Source organism: Embiotoca jacksoni, unplaced genomic scaffold, assembly GCF_022577435.1.
Source record: "Embiotoca jacksoni isolate LCO1_2020_lvr unplaced genomic scaffold, fEmbJac1.0.p SCAF_53, whole genome shotgun sequence".
Classification (NCBI taxonomy): domain Eukaryota; kingdom Metazoa; phylum Chordata; class Actinopteri; family Embiotocidae; genus Embiotoca; species Embiotoca jacksoni.
Genome location: NW_027185407.1, coordinates 630,236 through 642,735, shown reverse-complemented (window position 1 = coordinate 642,735; position 12,500 = coordinate 630,236). Strand labels below are relative to the sequence as shown.

At 41.5% G+C, this 12,500-nt stretch overlaps 1 protein-coding gene across 3 annotated transcripts in view; it reads right to left on the bottom strand.

Moving 5' to 3' along the window:
- The window catches only part of setd3 (SET domain containing 3, actin histidine methyltransferase), a 35,847-nt gene that overhangs the window by 433 nt on the left and 22,914 nt on the right, over positions 1 to 12,500 (bottom strand). For all 3 annotated transcript variants that reach the window (XM_069172450.1, XM_069172448.1, XM_069172451.1), the window contains exons 7-13: positions 9,139 to 9,197; positions 8,632 to 8,746; positions 8,331 to 8,405; positions 7,643 to 7,809; positions 3,900 to 3,985; positions 3,105 to 3,265; positions 1 to 2,873 (exon numbers count right to left, since the gene is read on the bottom strand). The exon at positions 1 to 2,873 is cut by the window's left edge and continues 433 nt beyond it. In XM_069172450.1, the coding sequence (XP_069028551.1) occupies positions 2,376 to 2,873; positions 3,105 to 3,265; positions 3,900 to 3,985; positions 7,643 to 7,809; positions 8,331 to 8,405; positions 8,632 to 8,746; positions 9,139 to 9,197 (1,161 nt within the window). In that variant the 3' untranslated portion in view covers positions 1 to 2,375. The remainder of the gene's footprint in view (positions 2,874 to 3,104; positions 3,266 to 3,899; positions 3,986 to 7,642; positions 7,810 to 8,330; positions 8,406 to 8,631; positions 8,747 to 9,138; positions 9,198 to 12,500) is intronic.

The window sequence follows — 12,500 nt, the reverse complement described above, 5'->3', positions numbered from 1 at the left end:
TGAATGTTGGTAAAAGGTACAATTGCATAAAAATACAGATTTGTGATGAAAAGTGTTTCCAGCTGCAGAAAGACGAGCGACACATCAACCAGGATTCAGAAGGAGAACACGGCGCGGTCCAAAGTGACGACATCATCAGTGACACTCAACACTGCTCAGTAATATTGAAAATAAATGTATTATTTCAGCCTACAAATGGCCGGATGTTGCCGCCTCCCTCCGTGCGAGGAGGTGCTGTTGTTTTAAGGCGAGTAGTTTCCCGCTCTGCACGGCGGCTCGAAGACGTCACGTCGCTAAATATCCACCGTTTAGGTTTCAGACAATTATTTAGAAAATGAGGTGTAGCTGCGGCACTGGTACGAATCGAACAAACACATCTTCAAGTTTAAGGCTGTCCAGCTCCAAACAGACGGGACCATCAATCAGAAAATATGTTTTAAATCATATTTAAATTGATCATAAATTGTTTACCAAACTCGTCCAGGATGGACAGAATGAAAATAAAAGTTTGAAGAGAGCGAAAACACTTCAGGAAAAAGAGGACCGACCAGTCTGAAACTAACTTCATGAGTTTGTCTTCTCAACGATAGTTTACTGTAGTTCACGATGTTGGAGAACAGCTTCTGATAAATCTGTTCAGTCTGTAACAAACACAATCTGACAAGCTGTCAATCACCTTCACTAACAAGCTGCTTTCACTTTCATGTCTGCCAGATGTGCAGAAGTTAGGAAGGGAAATGGAAACAGGCAGCGACGTCTGAACACGTATTTTTAAAAAGCAGGGAGACGACCTGTGCAGCATGGAAGCAGCTCACTGATTGGACGATGCAGCTGTCCATCAAATATCTAGTTTTAACCTTTTAACGTAAACTTCACAGGTGAGACAGAAAGTTAGATTTGATACATCAGGTGAAGGAGACAGTGACTTCATTGTGTTCTCCGTCTGTTCAATCCACACTGACTCCAGGCTCCGCCCACTCAGTCCACATGCAGCCACTCCCACATTTCTCACCGTGGATGATTTAGGAGATCGTGGAAAAGTCTAAAAATTAATTCAACAAGCAGCGAGGTCACACATGGAGGTCAGCTGACTGAAAACACATTTTTACTCAAAATAATTTGAAATGAAAAGTTTTAAAAGATTGACAGCGGTGAGCTTTTAACAGGTAGCAGAGGTGCTTCCAGGTCACATGACAGGAAGTGTGTCCTTCACACACACACACACACACACACATACACACACACACACACACACACACACACACACATACACACACACACACACACACACACACACACACACACACACACACACGTTGTGTTTTTTTTTTACTTCCAAAAGACCAAAACCAGATTTCCAGAATTAGAAACCAGCCAACTCAAAATAAAAATCTCTGTTTCTTAAAAATGAAGTTTTGTTATTCATCCAATTTAATGTATGAAGCCGGACAATTTTTCAAATAAAAGAGAGACATGTCTGTAAAGATGCTTTTTCTTCCAACATACATCTTTGGTTCTGATATTTCTTGCTAGATATTGTCCAACATTCAGAATATACCAAAAACCAATTTAATCAGACTTATCTGAACCGGATTTATTTAAACCTCTCACAGCCTCAAAACAACTTTAACCTTCTTTTTTTAAGGTCAACAATCAGCGAACATGTGACGTCGGTCTCTACGATATTTATTCTTTATAATCTAAACTGCACATTATTTCTGGACTGTCAGGTGTTAATGAGGCGAGTTGTCGGGGTCACTCATTCAGTCAACACACAACTTCCTCCTTCATTCAAAACGTTCATTCTAACAAGTCCTCTGTGCTCGATATGGCTTCATCAGCAGGGCTCCTCCCCTCAGTGACATCATCACTTCAACTAACAGAGTACATTCACAAAGATACAAAAGTATTTTTTTTTTTTATCCATTTTAGAAAGCAGAAACATCATCTTCACTTTCCCCCCCTGAAATGATTTCAACCAGAAAATATAAAGGGATCCGAGGGCAGTTCTGGTCTTCACAACACAACCCACAATGCACCAGGGCGTAAAATTGTCAAATCAAAAACATACCGGACACGTATGGAGACAAACTAAAACCAACCAATTCACTAAATTAGAGATTTTGGCTTCATGGAAACAACATTCACCTTTTTCCTCTTTCCCAAACAGTTAGTATGAACCGGTTCTGGTCGGCCCGCCGTGCTATCGGCCTCCAGCTGTCTCCATGCCAACTACACGTTAAATCAAACCCCCAGAAGGCCGAGGGGCACTTCAGTCAGAACAGTTCCTTTTGTTTCAGCTTCTATATTTCTGAGTCCTTTAAGAGACACAACAGTAAATAAATATCATGAGCTGTGGCCGTGAGAGGAACTTTTTATTCACTGTTCTCTTTGGGATTCTCTTCAGTCCGACTGGCACTTCGGTTCGAAGCTGAGCCAACATCCGTGTTGACCTCCTGCGTCTCCTCCCGCGTCTCCTCCCGCATCTCCTCCCGCGTCTCCTCCCGCGTTTCTTCCTGATTCTCCTCCCGCTCTTTGTCTCCGTTCATCTCCGTCCCGTGGACCGCCTTCTCCCCGTTCAGGACGGGACTGTACTCCTCCACCTGGATCTCCTGACCCTCCTCCACCTCCTCCAGCTTGCGCAGGATGATCGGCAGCTTGGCGTCGGCGTCGGTGTTTTCCAGCAAAGCGATGTCGCTCTCCTCGTAGCGCGGCAGCGGAGCGCCCTCCTCCAGCTTCTTCTGGAAGTGCATCCGTTTGGCCCGCCCGCTGGCCGACGCCTTCTCCAGGATCTGCTTCTCGGCCAGGCGGAGCTGGATCGCCAGGCGCGAGTGGAGCGACAGGTCGGGTTTCTCCAGCATGGAGCGGTCCTCCTGGAGGACACCGAGAAAGATGACAAAAGATGGTCCAAGTATAAATTAAACTTCACAAATTAAGTTTCTTAAATGATTATCAGATCTTCCAACAGCATCCAAAACCCCAATCATGCCATTCACAACAGGTGTGAACACGTTTGTCTTCAGTTCCTTTAAAGGGAACTGAATCCTGCATCTGATCTGCAGTCCGACATCCCAGAATATTCAGCAGAACTCCGGCAGACTGACCTCGGAGGTGGTCTTGTAGGTCTTCAGCAGCAGAGCAGCTCGAGTCTCCAGGAAAGTCCACAGCTTGATCTCGTTGTCCCAGCTGACGGGGAACTCGCTGTTTCCCAGCGTGAAGATCTTATTGATGGCTCGATCACCCAGCAGGTAGTCCTTCAGCTCCTCTGAAATCACAGCAACATGTTAGAGTCTGGAGGAACATCGGACTCTGAGGAAGAAGGGAGTCAGAAAACAGCCCGACATCATTAGAAACACAGTGGAGGTGAAAACAGACTCGGAGCTGACAGGCGAAGCTCACTTTAACAAACAGACCTGAACAGACCCGAAACACAAACAAGAATCAAATCAACGAGAAGCCGCCGAGCAAGAGACCACAAAGTCTGAAGAATTAGATCTCCTGCTGGGTCACATTTTCTTCTGTGGTGGTGATGATGATGATGATGATGATGATGATGATGATGATCAGAGCAGAGCGATAACGGTTTCTTGGTTCCTAAAACCTAAGTGGACCCATGAAGGTTTCCAACCCGGAGACATCTGAGATGATTGGATCATCCTGATGTTCCCGTTGTCTCAGAGACCGACTTAGCATCACTGAACACTTCAGAACCAACCAACCAATCAATCAATCAATCAATCAATCAATCAATCAATCAATCAATCAATCAATCAATCAATCAATCACTCAACCAATCAACCAATCAATTAACCAACCAACCAATCAATCAACCAATCAACCTGTGTGTGTGTGTGTGTGTGTGTGTGTGTGTGTGTGTGTGTGTGTGTGTGTGCGCTCACCCTCCGTCATACAGAAGACTCGGAGGAAGGCGAGGAGCTGGGCTGAGATCGGCGGTTCGTTACAGTGCAGAGCGAAGATACAGGACCTGAAAACAGAGCAGCAGGTTAGTGAGGAACGAGACGAGGAGATGACATCATCATCCTGACGGTGTGTTCGGGACACAACGCGACATGTTCAACTGATAACAATAAAGACTGGACTCATGGGGGACACGCTCTGTCCAACATCCAGAAATATGAAATATTTCTTTAAGCAATGGGTGAAAACAATCAACTTACAAATTGTGATTCAGTTCCCAGAAGACAAAAGTTATTCAGGACCTCTTCATTAAAGAGGTTGAGCTAAAGTAGACTAAAGTTTTCTTGTAGTTTATTTTTAATTTAGTAAATTATGACTCGATAATCAGTTTTGCAAAGCAAAGGTTGAAGTATTTTATGAATACTTTGCAGCCCATCACTGGCAGATGGATGTTAGTGGAGCATCGAACTCATAAAACTTCACAAAACATCTCAAGATGAAGAAAAATCAGACGTGATTGGGAGTCGGACTAAACACGTCCTGGACTCCCGCTCTGCATTTAATAAGACTGATCTCCATCTGAACCGCTCACCTCCACAAATCAACCTTTTCCTAAAATATTCTATTATTTCTTTAAACCACAGAGACTGATGACTCGTCGATAAAAGGAAATAGCAGAGACCATCACATGGAAAAATAATCACAGCTAAACACAAAACATGAGATATCCTTCTGGATGATGAGCTTCATTCAGATTTAAAGAAACTGTATAGAAATAAAACTATCATTTCTATAACTGAGTAAAACACAAAGAAATATTAAACTCCAGCTGATCCCTGTCAGAACTGTTAAAAATCGCTTCCACAAAACATATATTACTCGTCGTGCTATTTACTAATACCTTTGATTCATTCAGCATGTCTGCCATCCTACGAACTGATATTAAAACATTTAATATACAGAGTTTTTGAGGTTGAGGAGAGTTTTTGAGGTTGAGGAGAGTTTTTGAGGTTGAGGAGAGTTTTTGAGGCTGTGAGGAGAGTTTTTGAGGTTGAGGAGAGTTTTTGAGGTTGTGAGGAGAGTTTTTGAGGTTGAGGAGAGTTTTTGAGGTTGAGGAGAGTTTTTGAGGCTGTGAGGAGAGTTTTTGAGGTTGAGGAGAGTTTTTGAGGTTGTGAGGAGAGTTTTTGAGGTTGAGGAGAGTTTTTGAGGTTGAGGAGAGTTTTTGAGGCTGTGAGGAGAGTTTTTGTGATTGTGAGGAGTTTTTGAAGTTGTGAGGAGAGTTTTTGTGATTGTGAGGAGTTTTTGAAGTTGTGAGGAGAGTTTTTGTGATTGTGAGGAGTTTTTGAAGTTGTGAGGAGAGTTTTTGTGATTGTGAGGAGTTTTTGAGGTTGTGAGGAGAGTTTTTGAAGTTGTGAGGAGAGTTTTTGAGGTTGAGGAGAGTTTTTGAGGTTGAGGAGAGTTTTTGTGATTGTGAGGAGAGTTTTTGAGGTTGAGGAGAATTTTTGAGGTTGTGAGGAGAGTTTTTGAGGTTGAGGAGAGTTTTTGTGATTGTGAGGAGAGTTTTTGAGGTTGAGGAGAGTTTTTGAGGTTGTGAGGAGAGTTTTTGAGGTTGAGGAGAGTTTTTGTGATTGTGAGGAGAGTTTTTGAGGTTGAGGAGAGTTTTTGAGGTTGTGAGGAGAGTTTTTGAGGTTGTGAGGAGAGTTTTTGAAGTTGTGAGGAGAGTTTTTGAGGTTGAGGAGAGTTTTTGAGGTTGAGGAGAATTTTTGAGGTTGTGAGGAGAGTTTTTGAGGTTGAGGAGAGTTTTTGTGATTGTGAGGAGTTTTTGAAGTTGTGAGGAGAGTTTTTGAGGTTGAGGAGAGTTTTTGTGATTGTGAGGAGAGTTTTTGAGGTTGAGGAGAGTTTTTGAGGTTGTGAGGAGAGTTTTTGAGGTTGAGGAGAGTTTTTGTGATTGTGAGGAGAGTTTTTGAGGTTGAGGAGAGTTTTTGAGGTTGTGAGGAGAGTTTTTGAGGTTGAGGAGAGTTTTTGTGATTGTGAGGAGTTTTTGAAGTTGTGAGGAGAGTTTTTGAGGTTGAGGAGAGTTTTTGAGGTTGAGGAGAGTTTTTGAGGCTGTGAGGAGAGTTTTTGAGGCTGTGAGGAGAGTTTTTGTGATTGTGAGGAGTTTTTGAAGTTGTGAGGAGAGTTTTTGTGATTGTGAGGAGTTTTTGAAGTTGTGAGGAGAGTTTTTGTGATTGTGAGGAGTTTTTGAGGTTGTGAGGAGAGTTTTTGAAGTTGTGAGGAGAGTTTTTGAGGTTGAGGAGAGTTTTTGAGGTTGAGGAGAGTTTTTGTGATTGTGAGGAGAGTTTTTGAGGTTGAGGAGAGTTTTTGAGGTTGTGAGGAGAGTTTTTGAGGTTGAGGAGAGTTTTTGTGATTGTGAGGAGTTTTTGAAGTTGTGAGGAGAGTTTTTGAGGTTGAGGAGAGTTTTTGTGATTGTGAGGAGAGTTTTTGAGGTTGAGGAGAGTTTTTGAGGTTGTGAGGAGAGTTTTTGAGGTTGAGGAGAGTTTTTGTGATTGTGAGGAGTTTTTGAAGTTGTGAGGAGAGTTTTTGTGATTGTGAGGAGTTTTTGAAGTTGTGAGGAGAGTTTTTGTGATTGTGAGGAGTTTTTGAGGTTGTGAGGAGAGTTTTTGAAGTTGTGAGGAGAGTTTTTGAGGTTGAGGAGAGTTTTTGAGGTTGAGGAGAGTTTTTGTGATTGTGAGGAGTTTTTGAGGTTGAGGAGAGTTTTTGAGGTTGTGAGGAGAGTTTTTGAGGTTGAGGAGAGTTTTTGTGATTGTGAGGAGTTTTTGAAGTTGTGAGGAGAGTTTTTGAGGTTGAGGAGAGTTTTTGTGATTGTGAGGAGAGTTTTTGAGGTTGAGGAGAGTTTTTGAGGTTGTGAGGAGAGTTTTTGAGGTTGAGGAGAGTTTTTGTGATTGTGAGGAGTTTTTGAAGTTGTGAGGAGAGTTTTTGAGGTTGAGGAGAGTTTTTGAGGCTGTGAGGAGAGTTTTTGAGGTTGTGAGGAGAGTTTTTGAGGTTGAGGAGAGTTTTTGAGGTTGTGAGGAGAGTTTTTGAGGTTGAGGAGAGTTTTTGTGATTGTGAGGAGAGATTTTGAGGTTGAGGAGAGATTTTGAGGTTGAGGAGAGTTTTTGAGGTTGTGAGGAGAGTTTTTCTGATAGCAGCCGCACGACACATTGGCGAGGCCCGACTCCGAATCTGTTGCTCTTTCCTTTGAAAATGATCTACGAGCAGATCTGTCAGTTTAATAGAGCACCCCGGCAACCACGGGGATTGTTTCACTTAATTTCCACCGTTGAGATTTCGACTGTCATCAATAAGAGATTAAAGGCGTCTGATTAAAAATGTCGCGCGGAGAATGCTGCATAAAATTAAGGGGCTAATGATAAAATGATTAAGCTTCTTGGTGATGAAAGCTTTGGGGCGGATGGTAAATTGATACTTGGTGGGGTGGGAGGGAAAAAAAAAAAGATCTGCTGCAACATTTATGTTATGTGCTTCAATTATGCCAAAGTGGGGCCTAATTGGTTGAAATATCTGCTGTTGGAAGACAAAAGTGCAGCGCAGCTTTGTGGAAGGTAAACGGAGTTGGAGGGAGCCCGGAGCACTCCTTGACCCACATTAAAGGCTGTAGAGGGAACCGGTTCATAGAGAAGGAGAGGAAAGAGGAGGAAACTCATCGACAGAGAGGGGAACGTACGCGGGGATGCCGGCTCGAGCCAGAACTTCGGCCTTCATGGCGTAGAGGCGTTCGCTCTTACTGACTCCCAGCTTGATCTTTACTCGGTCGTGGGCGTTATCCTGGAAGAAGAAGCCGTTGTGGATCACAAACTCGGCGTTGGATCTCGTGCCGTAGAAGATGTAGATCTGCAGGAAAGACAAACCATCAGCGTCACAATCGTCGTCATCGAACCCTTTCAAACACATACAGTTTATTTACTGACTTATTTCACGACACCCGGTCCTGTCTTAAGTAGTATGTCTTATTGTTAACTACTTGTATTGTAATATAAAAAAAAATATTTCAAAAACCACTAACAGCTTTGTTCTACTCAACATTCAAACAGCTGGAAACGCACGCCGAGGTTGAAAATCAGTGCAATATCCCTTTAAAAAAAAAAAAAAAAAAAAAAACATGAAATATCACTGACTGCTGTCATGGAGTCATGACTACCACGAGTTCCTGTTCGCACTGTAACCAATGGATACAGACTGTAATCATCAAGAGTCATGTGATGCAGAAGAAAACCTCAAAATGAAACAATTCTGAGAATGATATAATATATGATTTGTGAATGGATTTACGCAGCGTGTGCATTGAGAGGAAAGAAGACCGTCATCACAGGTTTAACACAACGAAGCAGACAGACGGTGAAGTGTCTCCTCACCTGCTCGTTCTCCTTATAATCCTGCAGCGCCACACACTCGCAGCGGTCATCCTCCAGGTTGTAACCGGTGGTGATCTGCAGGATCACAAATGATTTTACAAACTCAACTCTTACCAGAGTTTAAAATATATATTTCAGTCAGAAAGTATTCAGACTCCTTCACTCTGATGATGAAGAACTAAACGGTTACTTTAACAGACCACTTGTTGATAATGAAACCATTTATTACTGAAATTATGAATAATCACTTTACAATAATGTGTGTGTGTTTGTGTGTCAGAGTGTGAGGTAAAGACCTTACCAGCCCATTTGTGTGGTTGCACATGTCCCAGAGGGGGATGAGCGCCAGAGTGACCCGGCTGCCGTCCTCGGTCGGGATCTGGTTCTGACGGGTCATCACAGAGGACACCGCCCACCTGTCACACACAACCAATCAGAGTTAGTTTATATAAAGCCGTTTTTGGGGAAATTAAAAGTAAAATACAAACTGTGAATGCATAACTACAACAAGTCCTGCAAGGATTAAAGGAAAGAAATCTAAATATATACCTTAATACTATACTATGAATTAATGCACTACTCATCATATCGCAAAATGTTTAAAATCACAATAATACTGTCTCCTGTAGTGTCGTGGGGCCTCCTGTTAACACTAGATGTTACTATTCCTGTAAGCACAAAGCTGTAATAATGCTAAATTATTCTTTTGCTCCAGTTTACATGCACAAACATGTACACACACACACACACACACACACACACACACACACACACACACACACACACACACACACACACACACACTGACCTGTAGTCATCAAACGTGAAGCTGTCCTTGAGGGGCAGCTTGCTGGCGGCAGGATGAGTCTGGGGATGCAGAGAAGAAGGTGGACAAGCGGAAGAAGGAAAAAACACAAATCAGTATGAGGACTTTCATTATGCAGGTATGCTGGAGGGGGGCAGCCTGACAGGGGCGCCTAACAAGAGGGACTGGGAGTAGGGGGCCACCACGGTGTGTGTGTGTGTGTGTGTGTGTGTGTGTGTGTGTGTGTGTGTGTGTGTGTGTGTGTGTGGTCTGTTAGTGCAGTGTGACACTGGACCCCCCACATACATCACTGTCAACTTAATTTGTTGTGGCCAGCAGCAGTCATAAATCTGCCTCATCAATTTGGGCCTGAATCAGTGTGTGTGTGTGTGTGTGTGTGTGTGTGTGTGTGTGTGTGTGTGTGTATGTGTATGCGTGTGTAAATGTGGGTGTGCGTGTGTGTGTGTGTGTGTGTGTGTGTGTGTGTGTGTGTGTGTGTGTGTGTGTGTGTGTGTGAATACCACTGGTTCCTCCATTTAAAGCCACAGTCACCACCTACCAGAACCATTTGCAAACTGTCCTGAGCTTAAGCAGAAGAGAGAGAAAGCGAGGAGTTCAGTGGAATACATGATGCAGAAAAGGAGGAGACAAAGGGAGGGAGCAGGGGGGAGGAGGAAGAGGGAGGGGAGGAGGAGGAGGAGGGGGCGACAGAGAGAAAGTGAGAAAAAGTAGAAGCTCAGGAATACTTAGTCTGTGAGGAAGGCTAGAAGTGCCAGACACATGAATAAAACTGCTGAAACCGAGTCTGATTTCCAGTTGATTAAAGAATGAGCTTGTTGTAGAGCGGATCAATAAATCAGAGAACAACATGCAGAAACATTGATGTTTTTAAGATGAGCTGAATATACGATACAAAATACTCTCAAAGATCCTCCAGTGGGGCAGCAAAACTACAGACTGGATATAAAACTACAGACTGGATATAAAACCACAGACTGGATATAAAACTACAGACTGGATATAAAACTACAGACTGGATATAAAACTACAGACTGGATATAAAACAGACTGGATATAAAACACAGACTGGATATAAAACTACAGACTGGATATAAAACTACAGACTGGATATAAAACAGACTGGATATAAAACACAGACTGGATATAAAACAGACTGGATATAAACTACAGACTGGATATAAAACCACAGACTGGATATAAAACCACAGACTGGATATAAAACTACAGACTGGATATAAAACTACAGACTGTATATAAAACCACAGACTGGATATAAAACTACAGACTGGATATAAAACCACAGACTGGATATAAAACCACAGACTGGATATAAAACTACAGACTGGATAAAAAACTACAGACTGGATATAAAACAGACTGGATATAAAACCACAGACTGGATATAAAACCACAGACTGGATATAAAACTACAGACTGGATATAAAACTACAGACTGGATATAAAACACAGACTGGATATAAAACTACAGACTGGATATAAAACTACAGACTGGATATAAAACTACAGACTGGATATAAAACTACAGACTGTATATAAAACTACAGACTGTATATAAAACACAGACTGGATATAAAACACAGACTGGATATAAAACCACAGACTGGATATAAAACACAGACTGGATATAAAACACAGACTGGATATAAAACCACAGACTGGATATAAAACCACAGACTGGATATAAAACCACAGACTGGATATAAAACTACAGACTGGATATAAAACACAGACTGGATATAAAACCACAGACTGGATATAAAACACAGACTGGATATAAAACACAGACTGGATATAAAACCACAGACTGGATATAAAACCACAGACTGGATATAAAACACAGTCTGGATATAAAACACAGTCTGGATATAAAACCACAGACTGGATATAAAACCACAGACTGGATATAAAACTACAGACTGGATATAAAACTACAGACTGGATATAAAACCACAGACTGGATATAAAACTACAGACTGGATATAAAACCACAGACTGGATATAAAACTACAGACTGGATATAAAACCACAGACTGGATATAAAACTACAGACTGGATATAAAACACAGACTGGATATAAAACTACAGACTGGATATAAAACTACAGACTGGATATAAAACTACAGACTGGATATAAAACACAGACTGGATATAAAACTACAGACTGGATATAAAACTACAGACTGGATATAAAACACAGACTGGATATAAAACACAGACTGGATATAAAACCACAGACTGGATATAAAACACAGACTGGATATAAAACACAGACTGGATATAAAACCACAGACTGGATATAAAACACAGACTGGATATAAAACACAGACTGGATATAAAACTACAGACTGGATATAAAACACAGACTGGATATGAAACACAGTCTGGATATAAAACTACAGTCTGGATATAAAACACAGACTGAATATAAAACTACAGACTGGATATAAAACTACAGACTGGATATAAAACACAGACTGGATATAAAACTACAGACTGGATATAAAACTACAGACTGGATATAAAACTACAGACTGGATATAAAACTACAGACTGGATATAAAACTACAGACTGGATATAAAACAGTCTGGATATAAAACTACAGACTGGATATAAAACACAGTCTGGATATAAAACACAGACTGAATATAAAACACAGACTGGATATAAAACAGTCTGGATATAAAACTACAGACTGGATATAAAACACAGTCTGGATATAAAACACAGACTGGATATAAAACACAGACTGGATATAAAACACAGTCTGGATATAAAACTACAGACTGGATATAAAACACAGTCTGGATATAAAACACAGACTGAATATAAAACACAGACTGGATATAAAACAGTCTGGATATAAAACTACAGACTGGATATAAAAGAGTTCGTAGTTTCAGGTCTGTAAAATGGTTCCAATCCAGAAGTGTCTTCAGCTGCAATACCAGCGAGTGCCACTAGAGGTCGGCTCCAAAAAGCCTCCGGCTCCATAGACTCCCATTCAACTTCTCTCATCAAATCCAAAGTGAATAAAATGTGTCCATCAGTTATCTCGGTGTTGTTAGCTAAAGTCACTCCTTCTTATTAGTTTTCTGGAGGTCCATCTGAAAATAATCCCTCATTCATTAGAAAAGAAGATTCAAGAACACCTGGTTTTGGGGGCGTGTCTGTTTGATTAAAGAAATTGTATTTTCTTGATTCCTGTTGTTCTGGTTTTGTACCCTCATGGTTGAAATGCACTTATTGTAAGTCGCTTTGGATAAAAGCGTCAGCTTAATGAAATGTAATGTAATAATGTAATGTAATGATTGACAGGCCTGTG